Source organism: Tetrao urogallus, assembly GCF_951394365.1.
Source record: "Tetrao urogallus genome assembly, chromosome: 2".
NCBI lineage: Eukaryota > Metazoa > Chordata > Aves > Galliformes > Phasianidae > Tetrao > Tetrao urogallus.
In genome coordinates, this window is record NC_136814.1 from 100,841,772 (window position 1) to 100,859,633 (window position 17,862).

General features: G+C 40.7%; 1 protein-coding gene across 1 annotated transcript in view; it reads right to left on the minus strand.

Annotated features, from left to right (window-relative positions):
* Nucleotides 1-17,862, minus strand: part of LDAH (lipid droplet associated hydrolase) — a gene marked incomplete at both ends in the record, with an annotated part of 103,928 nt that overhangs the window by 67,319 nt on the left and 18,747 nt on the right. Inside the window, one exon of the mRNA XM_079532518.1 lies at nucleotides 6,788-6,922. Within this exon, the coding sequence (XP_079388644.1) occupies nucleotides 6,788-6,922 (135 nt within the window). The remainder of the gene's footprint in view (nucleotides 1-6,787; nucleotides 6,923-17,862) is intronic.

The window sequence follows — 17,862 nt, forward strand, 5'->3', positions numbered from 1 at the left end:
CAAAAGTAGAGACAAAGCTCTCTGCTTAGTAACACCAGCAAAAACTGGTGACTTCTCCATCAAATGCAAAGGAATATAGAGCTGTGTTTTAGGTGGTACACGAATCATCTTAACAGTGTTTAAGTTATCATTATGAATAAATAAATGGCAGAAAAAGCATGATGTTATGAGGAGTTAAAATTGATAACATTTTGGTTGGCCAGAAAAGAAAATACTAAAAGAATTTAGAAATACTGCACATATGGGAAAGTTTTAGTTTTTTAGTTTTGATTCTGACTTGAACAAGATTTTTCAACACACGCTTAAAATTAAGCTGAACTGATTAAAACAATGCCAAATGCCAACATTTCACTCAAATGAGCATTTGCATAATTACAGGCATTGATAATGGCTCCTGTATGAATAATTAACTGCACGTGGCACGTGGGAAAGAAGTATTACAGTAAATGAAGTACTGCAGCCTGCTTTTCACATATTTCGATTTAAAACATTCCAGTGGGTTTCTACCATGAAGATTTGAAGATCAAAGAGCTTCTAAAGCACCACAGATGCTAATTTACAGGTGTTTTAATACTGACAGAATAGAAAGCTCTCATTCACCTTAAAGAAGATCACAGAAGCACAGAACCACAGAATGGCCTGGGTTGAAAAGGACCACAGTGATCATCTGGTTCCAACCCCCTGCTATGTGCAGGTCGCCAACCAGCAGACCAGGCTGCCCAGAGCCACATCCAGCCTGGCCTTGAATGCCTGCAGGGTTGGGGCATCCACAGCCTCCTTGGGCAACCTGTTCCAGTGCCTCACCACCCTCTGGGGGAAAAACTTCTTCCCAATATCCAACCTAGACCTTCCCTGTCTCAGTTTAAGACCATTCCCCCTTGTCCTATCACTGTCCACCCTCATAAACAGCCATTCCCCCTGCTGTTTATACACTCCCTTCAAGTACTGGAAGGCCACAATGAGGGAAGCCCAGTTCCCTCAACCTTTCCTCACAGGAGAGGTGCTCCAGCCCTCTGATCATCTCAGTGCCCTCCTCTGGACCCGCTCCAAGAGCTCCACGTCCTTCCTGTACCGGGGGCCCCAGACCTGGACGCAGTGCTGCAGATGGGGCCTCACAAGAGCTGAGTAGAGGTGGACGATCACCTCCCTCTCCCTGCTGGCCACCCCTTTTTTCATGCAGCCCAGAACACAGCTGGCCTTCCCGGCTGCAAGTGCATGCTGCTGGCTCATGTCCAGCTCTCATCTACCAGGACCCCAAAGTCCTTCTCCACAGGGCTGCTCCCAAGGGGTTCTTCCCCAGTCTGTATAAATACCTAAGATTGCCCCAACCCTGCAGCACGCTGCACTTGGCCTTATTTATTGAACCTTATTTGGTTTTCATGGGCCCACCTCTCCAGCCTGTCCAGATCCCTCTGGATCCCTTCCTTCCAATGTACTGACCGCACCATTCAGCTTGGTGTCGTCCGCAGACTTGCTGAGGGTGCACTCCCTGCCACAGACCCATGGATCATAACTCTTTGGCTGCGTCCAATCAACCAATTCCTAATCCACTGAACATTCCATCCTTCATATCCCTACCTCTCCAATTTAGAGAGATAAACAGTAATTAAAAACTTTCATACTGCTTAAAATAAATGAGAGCCACAAAATAGCTAAAATTATGAAATGCACACTAACTCCCTGTGCCTCTGTGTGGATTCTTTTTTCTGGGATTATACAAAATATTAAGGACAAAAGCTATGAGCTAAAGGTGAGTAACTGTTTTTCAGAGCTCAGTTTTCAGACCATCCTTCAGTGTCTCCTCCTCTCCTGTTTGCAGCAGTACACACCATAGACCCCTTCCCCCACCTCTAGAGCAGTGTAACATCTCAAAGACCGCTGGCTGCAAACACAAGAAGTATTATTGGAAAAGTATTCTTAGCTACCATTAATTCAGCTGAGCAGGTGGAAACTAGTCAGAGAACTAACTCCATCTAATCATCCAGCACTTTTTGGACCACAGGCAAGTGTCCTGGGAACCACTAGTGGCCACAGACCACAGTTTGGGAATCACTGTTGTAAATAACACAGAACCCTCTTATTATATAGCACACCATTCTCCTTGTCTTGCTCAGGCTGCTATTTTAGTTCTTTTTTCCCTACCACCACAGCATTTCACACGATAGTAGCAATTTGCGGTTCACATCTGGTAAATATGACCGCACTGTCACATGTCTAACAACCAAGGAGATGATTAACTTACTCAAGCATAAATTCAGGTTTCCACAAATGATTTTATTAATGTTTTCTGTAGTTTAATGTCACCTCAGCTAGACGCAGAATCTCACTCAGTCAATTCTGCAGTTCTATTAGCAGTCAGGGGGCTGGACAAACAATCTCCATTCAAATGAGTAGCAACAGTAAAGAACACAGCTAAGAAGCAATCAATATACCATATAACTTACGCGCACGTGACTTTCAGGTTTTCCATTTCACCTCACATTGATGGCACATTAACATTTGGGATCACACAATGAATGTCTTCTCAGACTTACCAACCTATATTTTCCTATATGGCTTCTTAATGATGTAACTCAATTTCAAAATGGTTTGCAAAGATCCTAGTTCCTGTGCTAAAGAGAAATCAACAGAAACGATCTTTTGATGGACTGTTATTCCTAGATAGAACTGGCACCCTACCTACCTCTTTTGCCACGCAAAATGAACTCAGGACAGTTTAACATTTTATATACATGAATATAACATTTAATATAATATATATAACATATAATATAACATTTTATATACATGAAGGCACACAATTATTGTCTGCAGTCCGTGGGCATAAGAGATTAGACTAGAAAATTATCTTGCAATTTTTTAATTAATAACTTCACCTCAGTTTCCCTGTCATTCAAATGCTTCTTAATACTGATTCAGAAAGAACAATAAACACAGGAGACAATCTTTTTCAGAGGATAATCATGCTTTGTTAAAACCATGAAAGTCTTTATTCCTATTATGATTTTTATAGCCCAAAACTTAACTGTATAGTTTAGAAAATTCTTGAGATGCACCATAAATAAGAAAATATCATGTGAGCCAGTCCTGTATCATTAAGACATGGCCATTCGCTAGCCATTTTATTAGCTATATTTAAGTTAATCAATTGTATTTCTAAGATCTAAATTTCCATAGCACTTCACATATATAGAATACCAGCAAAAATCAGTAAATAACTAATTCTGTTTTCACTTTTCTTTTTTTCTCGACCTCATTTTGCTGCAAAGAAAAGTACCTTGGTGGTCTTGAGGAGAAACAAAACCTATCCCATGATCTCTTATTCTTATTTTGGTCTGAGACAATTGTATTTTCTACGTCTTACCAAGTCAGAACAAATCTCCAGACAATTAAGCCATCCTAAGGCATGGCTGTGTCATGGCATGCACACCTGCCTTAACTGGGAAGCTGATGAGTGCTTAGGGGAAAAAAAAAAAAAAAAAAAAAAGATGTGGAATGCATTGGAAGAACTTAGTTTCAAGGAGCTGCTATCCAACCTCTCATTTTTTCTGTGTTTTTACAGGAACTTGAGGGAAGACTGTATATTTTAGTCCCTGTGATGACCATAACACAACACTGAATCAGCAAAAAGTCTCAAATTAGCAATGAATAAAAGGATTTGTTCACTGATAGGTGTTAGCTTTAACTAACATTTTGTTTCCTATCAAAAGGAGTTGAAGGGCTGTTAAAAAGTTTCCAACTGGCAATTATCCACTGTCTGCTCAAAAACATTTTTTACTGATGGAGGTGCATAATCAAAGAAGTTCATAGATTACTGTTATAAAAGAATTTGTGTTCTTCTTTTCTAGTAGCTTCCCTGCCTTTTTAATTTCTAATTTGCTAGACTGCAACTAGAAAAACCTCAATGGCATCTAAGATTCAAATGCTGTCTTAATTTATGCCTTCATCCTTCTTATTAAGAAATACTTAAATACTGAACTTCCTCAGAGGATTTATATAAAAGTGCATCAAATGAAGCCTTATGAAATGCCTGTCAGAAGCATGAAGGGGTTTTGTTTGAATGTTGTTTTTTTTTTTTTTTTTACAGTGACTGTTTAATGACAATACATCCCATAATCCCAGTTTTTTGACAATATATCCCTTAATTTTGTTTCATGAAGCATATAACTGACCTGGTCTTAACAGTGCAGGAACTCTTTCTCAGAAATCCAGAACCTAGAAAGGCAGTGAAGACCTACAGAGAACTCAATTATTTGTCCCAAAGTATGTGCTTCTGCTAGTCCTTGGGGTTCTGTGGTTTTTGTTTTGTTTCAACGCCAAAAAATGTAAATCAAGAGCTTCTTGGAGAACCAGAAGATGAGTAAAGGGTCCATGATTCTCCAATCCTTTTAGTCAGCCAACTTGCAATTTGCAAATATACTGAATTCTTGGTTTGGTCATTTTTACTAAACCTTTGCAGCCAATTCATGAAAACTGTTTTCAGCAATACATGAATAAAAGAAAGGGAATCAGATTCTAATAATTAAAAGTTGCATATCATTTCTTCTGTGCCATAAGGATGAGGGAAAACTACCCCAAATCCACCTGTTTTGTAAGTGAATCACAAAGTAGAAGGACTTCAAGACACTTTGTGCTTTCAGTTGATTTTCTAATAATGTGAACCACATTCTTTTTGTTACATTCAAAGCTACTGCAAAGCTCAGCTATTAACCTGACTTCCAAAGAAAATGGTCTGATTTCAACATAGAAATCAGCTCCTGCTTTCCCATTGTATGCTTTCCTTTCCCCAGACTTGCACTACTCTCAGCAGCATAGTCAGTCACAGTAAATATGGGACATCTGTAACTCTATGCTCGCCCCATCTATAAACCACTTCAGCTAGCTCTGCCACCTCAAGCCACATCTCTCAGCACGAAGAGCTGTTTGAGCTGAATGCAGACATGATCTGAGGGCAGGTTATCAGATCTGCAAACATCATCTACTATAGCCTGAGCTCCATTCAGTTGTCAGACTTTTATCTGCATCTCACGATTGAGAATGCACCATAAACGTAGAAATTTCTCGCCTATCCAGATAAAGCTAGCACTGGGAAGTTTGATACTTGACCACGACTGACATGAATTTCACCAAAGAAACATAGGTTTCACATTTCAGTTTCAAACCTGAGATTAAATAAACCAGTAAAAAAGTCAAAAAGTTCAGGAATTCTTAGTGAGGCAACTTCAGGTTATCTCACATTGCTGAACCTCTTGCTCCTAAGCAATCATATTGATTTACTCCAGCATCATTGCAGCTTAATCAAGTCTGGAGGCCTCCTGACATGAAACAGCTTCCAGGCTTTGCTATTGGCTCCCTCCATCTTACAATGCTGTACATGAACAGTATGCACTTACAATTGGCTATCACGTCTTTCTGGTCATTGGCATATCAGGAGACCTTTAACAAGCAAACAAGCGACTCCTTCCCAGTCTCAGAAACCTGTACTTGCTTCCTGGAAAATTCACTACTTCAATAAAAGTACTTTCAAATTCAGAGATAATTAAGTCTGTTGTCACAGAATCACAGAATCACAGAATGGCCAGGGTTGGAAGGGACCTCAAGGATCATGAATCCCCAACTCCCTGCCTCATGCAGGGCCACCAACCTCCCCATTTAATACCAGACCAGGCTGCCCAGGGCCCCATCCAGTCTGGCCTTGAACACCTCCAGGGATGGACGGGGCATCCACAACCTCTCTGAGCAGCCTGTTCCAGCACCTCACCACTCTCCCTGTAAAGAACTTCCCCATGACACCCAACCTAAATCTTCCCTCCCTCAACTTAAAACCATTTCCCCTTGTCCTGCAGTTATCTACCCTTTCAAAGAGTTGATTCCCCTCCTTTTTGTAGGCTCCCTTTAGGTACTGAAAGGCTGCAATGAGGTCACCCCGCAGCCTTCTTTTCTCCAGGCTGAACAAGCCCAGCTCCAGTCCCCTGATCATCTTCGTGGCTCTCCTCTTCACCCTCTCCAACAGCTCCCTCTCTTTCTTGTACTGGGGGCTCCAGACCTGGACGCAGTACTCCAGATGGGGCCTCACAAGAGCAGAGCAGAGAGGGACAATCACCTCCCTGTCCCTGCTGGCCACCCCTCTTTTGATGGAGCCCAGGATACCATTTGCCTTGCAAGCCACAAGAGCACACTGTTGGCTCGTGTTAACTTTTTCATCCATCAAGACCCCCAGGTCCTTCTCCGCAGGGCTGCTCTCAAGGACCACTCTTTCCAGTCTGTATGGATGCCTGGGATTCCTCTGGCCCAAGTGCAAAACCCTACACTTTGCCATGTTGAACCTCATCAGGTTCACCCTGGTCCACCTTTTCTAGCCTCTCGAGGTCCCTCTGAATGGCGTCCCTTCCTTCCACCGTGTCACTGCACCACTCAGCTTCGTGTCATCAGCAAACTTGCTGAGGGTGCACTTGATTCCATCATCGATGTCATTGATAAAGATAGAAGATGATATTAAAGATTAATTTCCTAATCTACTCTTCTCAGTGTAAATATGTTTTAGACCTTCTCAAGAACTTCTCTCTTAAGTCTGCAAACAGCAAACTCTGCTACGCTCTACACAGCCTTTATTTGACTGACAAATTGAATTTACCTAAAAATATTCTTTTCCTTAATTACTTCTCTTTTCATAAGACTGTTTTGAGGAAATAAAAAAAAACTCAACATCTTTAGCAAAAGTTATGCAGAAAAAAAAAAAAAAGAGGAGTGTAACAAACATCAGTGTATACAATTTACAGTATAGTACCTTCTATCATCTCCATACCACTAGGAGGCTTACAGTGTCCGGCATGGCTCACAACCCAGACGGGATATTGCTGATTTAGTCCACAATATAACGCCTTTATAAAGGTCCTGTAATAACCTGCCAGCCCAGGGTTACCTGCCAAAAGAAACACACCAGCACAGTCAATATTAACCTTTCAACAGCAAGCAGTGTACTTCAAAGCAAACTAAACTACATTACATATGAACTTGTTAATTTAATTTCTCCAATACATTTCCAATTTCTGTTCTCCCAATAGTAGGGACTATGCTATTGAACTGTTTGAATTCCACTACCGTGGCACAAATGAGAAGCATATTACAGAAAATGCTGAAGGTCAAAATGTAATATAGAAGCTAAAATTGAAGCTCTACAAAAGAGAAAATCTCCTTTTCTATTAAAGCTTAAGCAGCTTGCTCACCTATCTTGTCAAGTTACAGACATACGAAAATTGGGCAAATATAAAGAAACCTCCATCCACACAGATATAAAAATGTATATTTTCTCCCTATTAATTTATTACTCTCCCAGAGTAGTCCCACTGGTTTCTTGTTATTATTTAGATACCAAGGAAGCCCACCATCACAGACAGGACTGCTCAGTTGCACATCTTTCACTTGTATATCAACAACGCTTAGTTTGGATATCATCGACAGCAAGAGGAAGCACGAGCAGTACTGCGTAAAAAGGCATTCAATTTTTAGGACAAAGGCATTGCAACATAACACAGATGTATTACTGCAAGAGTACAAAGGAACATAAAGACAGTAAAATTGAGTAAAATCCTTTGCAAAAGTCTCATGGCAATAACAGCGACTGGCCCAGCATAAGCAGTGACGGGGAAAGAGAAGGAGTCAGAGCTGTAGTCAAGCTAGTACATGTAGAAATGGTGTACAGAAGTAACACTGGGTTTATTCCACTTCTTCCCTTCAAATAGTGGGCATTTGGCTTTGTCTTTTGCTCTTCAGATAGCACAAAGTAAGTTCACTGACCTCCAAAGAGGCATTCCCTCAATGCTGGGTTTCCAAAGTAGCATTTGTTGACTACAGAGAAGCAGTTCAGCAGGAACCCAGAGCCCACCAGAACAGACATACTCGGAAGCTCACTCCAGCACTGAGACATGGGCAGAGTATCAAAGTCTTTCACTTCGTGTCACACGTTGCACAGCTTCATCCCTCACTTACGTGTAATAGGCTGATCTTAGATGCTCAAAAGTTTTTGTTTTCTGTTTTTTAACCTTAGAAAAACATCCAATCTTAAAGCATCCAATCTTAAAAGTATGATTTTTACTGAAGTATATTGATTTAGAATGAGAAAAAAAAAAGTATCAGTTAATTTGTGCTTCTATCTTTTTGCAAGCTTGAAATGTAAGGAGAATTAAAAAGAAAAAGTGGTATATACAAACCTAAGAACACACAACCAAATTTTTGCAAGGTTCCCAAAACAGCAACAACCTAAAATTCCCATGGGATACACAGACGAGGCCATACTTTTTAATCCTTCGTACACCCCCAATTTTATTAACCTATACAACACTAACCTCATTTTCTTTTCTCATTTTTATATCTCAAATTTATATCAATTATGGGGCTTCAAAGACAATAAAATCAAATCTACACATCATTTGTGAAGCTCCTTGAAGAACAGAGGAAGCCTGTTATTCAGCAAGGCTGATGATGAAGGTAGCAGCAATGCAAAATAAAGCACAGGACTACAAGAATATCTCAGTTCTGGAATATAATCACATCAATTTCAAAACCAGTCCTTCCTCCTTACATTTTTCTGAGCACCAGTTTAAACTATTCTGTCCTTTTATAACGCAGAACAAGGAAAGATAGGAAAACATACTCAAAATTCAAATTTCAGTGCTCTTTCCCATACTCAGGCAGGTGAACACAAACTGTAAGGATTCTCATCACCGAGTCAACAGCTGAAGTAGAAAGCATGAAGTGCTCCAAGGAGGTTCAGGTTGGACATTAGGAAACATCTCTTCTCTGAAAGAATGGTGATGCAGTGGCACGGGCAGCCCAGGAAACTGGAGGAGTCACCATCGATGGAGGTGCTCAAGAGCCACGGAGATGTGGCACTGAGGGGTGGGCATGGTGGGGACGGGCAGACGGTTGGACAAGGTGATCTTAGAGGTCTTTTCCAACCTTAATGATTCTATGGTTCTATTCCATGACAAACCACAGGGTGAAGCAGCTTTGGATCGCAGAGCTCACAGAGCTCTCTCGAAGCTCAGTGATACTTCTTTGGGGAAAATGAGATTTTTATCTTGTGATGAACGGAAGGTGCATGTCAGACAGGTGAAAGAAAATCCGTAAATGTGAAGGAAATCCCTTTCTCCCTCTCTCCATATACATCTACTCATGGTAAAAAGCATTCTCAGGGCTCAGCTGTTAGATCTGCTATTGATGAAAATGTCTTGAAGAGGTATGAATGAGAACCAAATTCATCACGCAGGTACAGAGGTAATGCAGTACTTACTCATGCATTTTAAGGATTTCCCAGTATATCAAAACAAAACTATGTTCTTGCACTCAGCCCCTAAGTGTCAAAAAATGGAAACTGTAAGCAAACGCAATGTTAACCTTTATGATTTGAAGGTTATTCCAATTATTTGAATACCATGTTAATTCTCAAACACCTCAGAGCACATGAATCATCCACACATGCCAGCAAGCCTCAAGTTGCAGTCATCTGAACCAAGAAGCACATCTTAAGCAGTTACTCTCAACTGTGCTTAATTTTGAATTGCATTTACATTGCCTCATACAAAAAAAATTAAACAATATATGTAAGCGGTGACCAGGTTAAAGACACAAAATGTAAGACATTGCAGATTAGCTTAATTTGCAAAAAACTTTTAGGAATTTTATGAGAAGAATATGTCATGTGGACAGTTTACTCAGCCAGTCAGAACACAGTGAGGCCACTTTATTTGGTGCACTCACAAAGTTCACTAACAAGGAACTCCTTTCCTTCGCTGCTCTTCCCTGTAACACAACTCAGTTCATCCATCTATTCTACTACAACTCCAAGTCTTTCAATTTTTAACTTGAAGATGAAACTCACTTGCTGTTTGGATGCGTTCCATGTTCTTGTTAGTGCATTTTCCAATAAATTAACATTTTAAACACCAGTGGCTTCCTTCTTATAAAGACAGCAGTGAAGAGACAGTAACTTCTATAACTAAGTTTCCAACTCAGTGTATCACTAATAATCACTTTCATCCTGATTTCACGTTATCTCCTCTATAAAGTGACATAAGGACAAACTTGGCCTGTTCCTAAAAAAAAATAAATACTATTACTGGAGATGCTGCACTTGCAAGAAGGAAGTTACTCAGATTCAGGAAGTTCAAACCTAGGTACATATACCACCAATGTAATTCTATCTACCTACTTAATTCTGAATGCTAGACAACATTTTTACAAAGTTTATCTTAAAAGTCAAAGATTATAACCAGTCCTCACAAGCAATGACAGCTTTTGTGTTTTACAAACTGTTGAGAATTTTGAATTCTTCCACAATATTAAAATATTAATATAAAATATAATTTTTAATTATAAGTTAATTAATTACCATTACTAGTATTGGACAACCATGTGCAAAAGCAATCCCCAAACTTGCTGAGGAACGTGTAATGAATTTCACAACTGTGAAATACTTCAGGTTATAAAGATACACACCAGATCATGCAAGAAAAGCCTTTTATCCCACAAGGGGCAGCTCAGGCATGTACACAGTTCACTTAAATGAAGTAGAGACTGAAAGAAAAAATGACAGTAATTCTTAGCAGCTCTGGAAGGTATATCTAAACTGAAAAGTATTTATTTAATCAGCCTACAGAAAATGCCAAAGAAGGTGGCGAGCAAAGAAAATTTCTGTGCAGCTACATCACTCCAAATCACTAAGGGGTTTCCTGCATCTTGTTCTGAACTGAACTTTTGGGCACTGCCCTGTCCTGCAGGACGTCCCTGGGAGCATTCAGCTGCCTCCAAAACTCTACCATCTGCAACAGCAGTAGTTGGCACTGGGCTGCAGAGCTCCATGCACTTCTCAAGCAGTTGTCTTCTGTTTCCTTTGGGACCTCAGCAGGACCATAAAGAATAGAAGCAGCTACATGAATAGAACAAGGGAAACACACAGCAGTGGGCTTACAGAGAACTTTGAGGAACTGGAAAACACGCCAGTAATTACCATGAGTTTAATTTTAGAAATAATCCAGTTTCAGAATTAAGTATGTATACCACAGTATAATCTCTCGCAACAAAAGCAACTGCAGGCTTTTTTTTTTGTTTGTTTGTTTTTAAATGAGCAGCCATAAATCACATTTGAAATCCAGGGGCGCACAGCAGGACCACACAAAAGTCATTTTTGTGGCAGTGGTTCCAAATGCCTCCTCACAGAGCTGCCAAAGCTCCCAGCTCCAGCCAGGACTGACATGACAAGTTCTTCACTCAAGGAAACTTAATCCGTTTTTGGCATCTGACCAGCCAACCATGGAAGAAGATGCAACTCCCCTACGTTAGTGAATGGAAAGCAGCCCATGCAGATGTCGGGAGGATTTAAATGGAACATGTGAAAAAATAAAATAAAATACAATGATGTTCTCACACTTGGGAAAAAAACTGCAAAAACTGATACTGCAGTTGACAGTCAGGCCTTAAAAGGAAACACACGCTTCTATGCCATGCACGGTCAAGGAGCTGCAAGTAAACCTGTCAATAACTACTGAAGGATCATTCCAACCTCCCATCGATTAAACTTCCACCTTGTAGATCTGGAGGACTGAGATTCTTAGCCCCGTGTTCTGCTTAGAGACTATGCACTAGGGGAGTATCATCAGCCAATGAGCAAACAATTATAAGGATGTGTTTCTGCATGTGAACATGTGTGAACACATGTGAAAGCTCTGTTTGATCCCCTCTAACTGTGGAATCGTGAATTTGGCTGGGAAGCACCCTAATATAATGGCGAAATGTATGAAAACAGGGAATCTCCGAAGGATTCAGCCAGGTGCCATAACCGCTTATTACAGAGGTTTTTCAGGAATATTTTACATTTTTTCTCTACAAATACAGGTGTAAATATATAGGATCTTAGCCTGATACAGCTGTAAAACTTACATATGAATTTTTATAACATACATTCTCTATATGCATTTCACAGAGCAAATACATTTGCCTGCTATTCTCAAACACTGTTCCACCTTCAGGGCAAACACAGGTTTCATGTACTTCTGAAGAGATCCTACGGACATTCTGATAAAACCTGAACTAAACAAACAATGTTGCTTTCACCCAAGTGAGAATAGTGCCTTCAGCCTGTAAGTAAGAATTCCCAGCCAGAAATTGTGATGAGAAAACACGTGCCTGTTCCTCCAAATGAATGACTGAAAGCATTTATCCACACAGATAAGACATCAAGTCTGGAATGGAATGGAAGCCCGCTATCACTTGATCTGTGATAAGGTGATACTGCAGGGATGTAATGCAGTTACGAAGTCCACAGACTTATTTAGATATTTACCTTTAATATCTCAATCAGGTGGGACACATGCAGAAAAATAAATATATGTATGAATGATTCCTTTCACACACCTGTAAAGAAATGGTTCTTGGAAGCGATTGATACATAAAACAGAAAAAAATGGAGCCCACAATGGAATAGTGAACTTTTCACTAGTTTCAAAAGCAATAACCAGGACTTCCTGGAGAGCACAATTAATTTTTGCATACAGATTAGACATTAACCTTTTTAATCAGTTCTCCTGGTACACACCAGCAAATACATAGCCTCTTGTGCACTCACTTAAGCAGATAAAGACATTTTACTAGTTTAGATATGTAGAGGTGGGTTGCCCTCATCTATACTGCAACCCCTCCTGCAGGCTTTACCTCGGGTCTCAAATTCCCAGGGGGACTTGTTGAGTTCAGTGACTGAAGGCAGACTTGAACCAACAGAAAACTATCTTCTTCCAAAGGAAACAGAGGAGAACAAAGGACGTAGCAGAAGAGGAACATGAGACTTGGTGTCACATGGGTTCACAATAATGTCAATGAAACATCTGAATAACAACGCAACGCCGATGAGACAAATTCAGCCGGAAAAAGACAAAGACAAAAATAAACAATTCAAAAACAAGATCACCACAAATTGTTTTGTTTGGATAAATAGTTCCGCAGATTCTATCAATTTTGAATAATGTACAAGAAGGAAGTAAACAAATTCAGAAGGCAGCAGAAATTACATTTTCCAAGGGGTGGCCAGCAGGGACAGGGAGGTGATTGTCCCTCTCTGCTCTGCTCTTGTGAGGCCCCATCTGGAGTACTGTGTCCAGGTCTGGAGCCCCCAGTACAAGAAAGAGAGAGAGCTGTTGGAGAGGGTCAAGAGGAAAGCCACAAAGATGACCAGGGGACTGGAGCACCTCCCCTATGAGGACAGGCTGAGGGAGCTGGGCTTGTTCAGCCTGGAGAAAAGAAGGCTGCGGGGTGACCTCATTGCAGCCTTTCAGTACCTAAAGGGAGCCTACAAAAAGGAGGGGAATCAACTCTTTGAAAGGGTTGACAACTGCAGGACAAGGTTTTAAGTTGAGGGAGGGAAGATTTAGGTTGGGTGTCATGGGGAAGTTCTTTACAGGGAGAGTGGTGAGGTGCTGGAACAGGCTGCCCAGAGAGGTTGTGGATGCCCTGTCCCTGGAGGTGTTCAAGGCCAGACTGGATGGGGCCCTGGGCAGCCTGGTCTGGTATTAAATGGGGAGGTTGGTGGCCCTGCATGTGGCAGGGGGGTTGGAGATTCATGATCCTTTCAACCCTGGCCATTCTATGATTCTGCGAAATCTATATCAGATATTTGTCTATTCTGTACTGTTGCTCAGACTTTATTTTTTCTTTAGATAGATAAAACATTCTATAAACAAGCAAAAATTGGTCACGGCATCATGAAGACAGTTAATACGGGATAAAACTCTGGAACTGTGTTTCTGTAGGATCAATGGAAAAAGATTTCTTTTTGCAGCTTAGGGATATCAACAGAATGAAACATTTAAGAGATCAGTAAGGTCATTTTTGTTATCAGTCTCCTGAAGCAGAGAAAGGCGAAGCAACAACTATTCGGCATGCAATAAATCAAGAAGAAAACCTAAGAGTGAAACCATGCAATTAAGGACATTTGTACTGGTTCTGAGTAGATGTTCCATGAAGACTTTAACTGAAACATTTCCAACACCTTCCTTCTCCATCAGCACCACTCACCATGTACAAGCAGATTTTAGCCATTTCCAACCTACTGTGAAGAGCTTCTGTTTCATAAGACTTTATTAACAGATATAAAGGATCTAAAACTTGAAGGTGGGAAGGCATTACATAAGTACATAGTATTACACATATTTATTCTTATTGAAATGTTCAGATGCATCAAGAATAACCAAGAGCTACTTTCAAAGATGGATCTCAGGACAATAATCAAAATCCTCCATCACATGCATAACAGGAAAACAACAGAGCAGCAGCAATGATTTACTGAATTTTTGATTCTACTGTCCCCATCTAGTTACTGAATGTAATGGGGACATTATTTTGAGTAATGCTGCAGCAATTGATAGAAGCTACTATCAGAACAGAAATAAGTCCATGCATTATCTACAGTTTGAAAAGAGAAACCTATTTTGCCTGATTTCCAAAGAGATTACTACATCAAAATATTTAGCATCAGTGGAAATCCTATCAGCTCAGGCACTTCTAGCAGTAGCTACTAGGAAGGACATGTACATTACACACATTTTATATGCATTACTAGCACGATTCACATAGAAAAACTGGATTTACATCATAGGTAGATCTTTCAGCAGGTAGTTTTTTCTTCCTTTCTGCCTCAGACATCACATGAAGAGAAACAGATTCTTCTTTAAATGGTCAAATCAAGCAAAATACCATAGAACACAATATTTCCATAACTCAGGCCAAGTCGAGCTTCTGCACGTTGCAGGGGAGGGATTATTTCCTCTCTTGATTACGCTTTGTGGCCAGGGAGGCAGGAAGAACCATGCTGAAAACGCCTCATTAACAGGGAGAGGACATGGAGAGAAGACTAGAGATTGAGAAATTTCAGTCAGTCACTTCAGTAAGTCACATCTGCCACCCAGATTTAGTAGAGGGAATTACTGTCAAGCACAGTTGGATCTTCAACCATCCTGTCATTACTCTGCCTCCTCAAACTTAACAAGCCTAAGTGTGCCAAACCCCTGTCAGAGGTACTTGTGGAGCACTGGGAAACTCAACAAAAGTGGCGTATTTCGAGCCTAGATCTGACATACAGGCTCCTCTTTGCAGGAGGAAGTTCTTATTTTTAATGATGTTTTTTTCTTTTCTAAAGACAATGGAAGCTGGTGGGCTGACCCAGTAAACAAAGCAAAACTGTCAGCATATTTTAAAATATTACTCACAAACAAGTAGTCCATAAGCAGCTAAGTAATGGAGCGTAGCATCCTAAGAATTGAATCTTCTAATATCTAATACAGGACAGAAGACTTCTTCCCTCTCTACTGGTCTGTACATCTTCCATCCAAATTATTATCCTTTTTGTATCTTTGAGGTCCCTATCACTCACAAAGATTTGGGGAAAATCAGCTGATACATTCAAAGTTCTACATACGAATTACTTTTACCCCCAAGGAGTAATTTTCACAAGAAGTCTATTTAGCATAGTGAAATACAGAGAGCTTCAAAGAAATTTGATTTCAATCCAGACAGCACATCTCATTGACAAATCTGCAAGAACTTGACCCAGAAAGATATCCTTAATCCCAGTCAGAGAACAGAAATAACAGACTGTTGTGATTTAACCCAGCAGGCAGCTCAGCAGCCATTGGCTCATTCACCAGTGAGGTAAGGGAGAGAAAGGGGAAAAAAAAAGATAAAACTTATGGGTTGAGATAAAGGCAGTCTAATAGGACAGAAAAGGAAGGCAAAAGGACAGTCATCATTGTAAAAAGAATATACAAAGTAAGGGATGCACAGTGCAATTGCTGACCAATGCCCAAACAGCCTCTAAGCAGTTGGTTCCCTCCAGTCAACTCCTCAAGTTGATTACTGGGCCAGCATGACACCATATGGCACAGAACATTATTTTGGACAGTTTCAGTAAGCTGTCCTAGTCCTGTTCCTCCCAGCTCCTTGTGCACACTCATCTCTTCAGCCTCTCATGCTGCCCTGCCAGAGAGATGCCCTTGGGTTTGTAGAACCATTGCTCAGCAACAACTAAAACATCAATGCGTTATCAACATTATTTTCATCCTAAATCCAAAACACAGCACCATACCATATACTAGGAAGAAAACTGACTATCCCAGCCAAAACCAGAATACAGACAAAATGTATGCATGAAAATTAAAATGCTACTAACCACTAAGAAATCTTCCACTTAATATTACAAGTTAACAGCACCTTTCATGCATGGCCATGTAGGGTGCTGAGCAAGTACATGGTCAATTGAAAATAAGATCGAACCCATAACTGAGCCATGAACATTACTGATGCTGATGGGGATGTATCTAGAAAAGTTGAAAGAAGAGAATTTTGTAATCAGAAGGTGTTTTCTTTCTGGTCGCTGATTTTGCTTCTTCTCAACAGTAAACATAGAAAACAACAGTATACAGTGCACATCCTATGGAAGTATGCAAATAAGTGTTCTGCTGTATTGATGTCCCACTGAAATAGAAAGCTGTGCTCTTACATCCTTATCCCAGAAACACTGAATCGTAGGTGCTAGAAGGGATCTCTGGAGATCACTGAGTCCAACTCTCCCTTTCAAAGCAGGGTGACTTCAGCAGGTCCATAGGAAAGCATCCAGACAAGTTTTGAGTATCTCTAGAAAATGAGACTCCACAAACTTTCTGGGCAGCCTTCTCCAGTGCTGCCACCCTCACAGTAAAGATGCTTTTCCTCACATCTGTATGGAACTTTTTATGTTCCATTTTGCACCTTATGATTAGAAGACCTGCAGTCAAGGGGAAAAGCACGTTAACTTGCCCCATGTAAACTCTTCTATCTAGATTGCTACACTACACAGACTTTGAACTCTAGAGTGCAAGCTGTTTCATTGATTGCTTTCGTACTGTGTATACCAGCTACTGAAGAGTGAGAAACTCCCTCACCTCTGACAATTTTTTCTTCAAGCAAAAGAAAGAAATTCAAATTGAAGTAACATACAAATTCTCCACGTCAAAAAAATGAAAACTCAGGGTCACATATAAAGAGCTGGCAGCTTCATCTGGAGCTGCAGAATAAACAAAAGCAGAAGTTGCAAGGAAGGAACACTGCATTCCCAGCGAATCACTACCACCTGGTGTGACCAGTGGGGTACCAGATCCTTCCAGAAAAGCCTCGGGATGGAGCGTGCGAAACCACAAGTGCTGCGTGTGCTGAGGACTGACACCATAATTTAACATCACACAGTTCTGCAACACGTTCAAAAGAAGGAACTCCCTCCCACCTTCTTCCTACCATTCCCACCCCCCTACCACAGCTCACCAGCCTGACTTACACTAGCAGAGCCCTGTGGGCCCATGCTGTGAATCCAAACAGGGAACTGCTCCAGCTCCAAAAAAGACCCTAGGAGTAACTGTATGAATTTATTTAATTCACAGCACGACCTCTCAAACTATTGTTTTGGCATAACCCATGGGTGGAGTGGCACAGTGCGATGGGAACAGGAATACCTTATGCCACTATTGTTGACAAACATTTGGATTGTGCAATTATGGCCTTACAAAGTATTTTAAGTGCTCCAAGCAGTAAAAGCTGTTGGATTTCTTGGTGGGTTTCAATATACACCCTACGGTTTTTAACTTCTATACTGCTTCAGGCTCAGGAACATTTGCTTTATGGTCCTAAGGCAAGAGCTCAGTGGATACTCAGGCTTGCCCTCCAGTGCCCTGACAAAGTGCACAAATCCAAATGGAAGTTCATTTGCATCCCAACTTCTAATACAGAAAGGAAGCATAGAAACTTACCAGGAGGGCTTTGCTTACCTGACATTGATCATATAAAGTC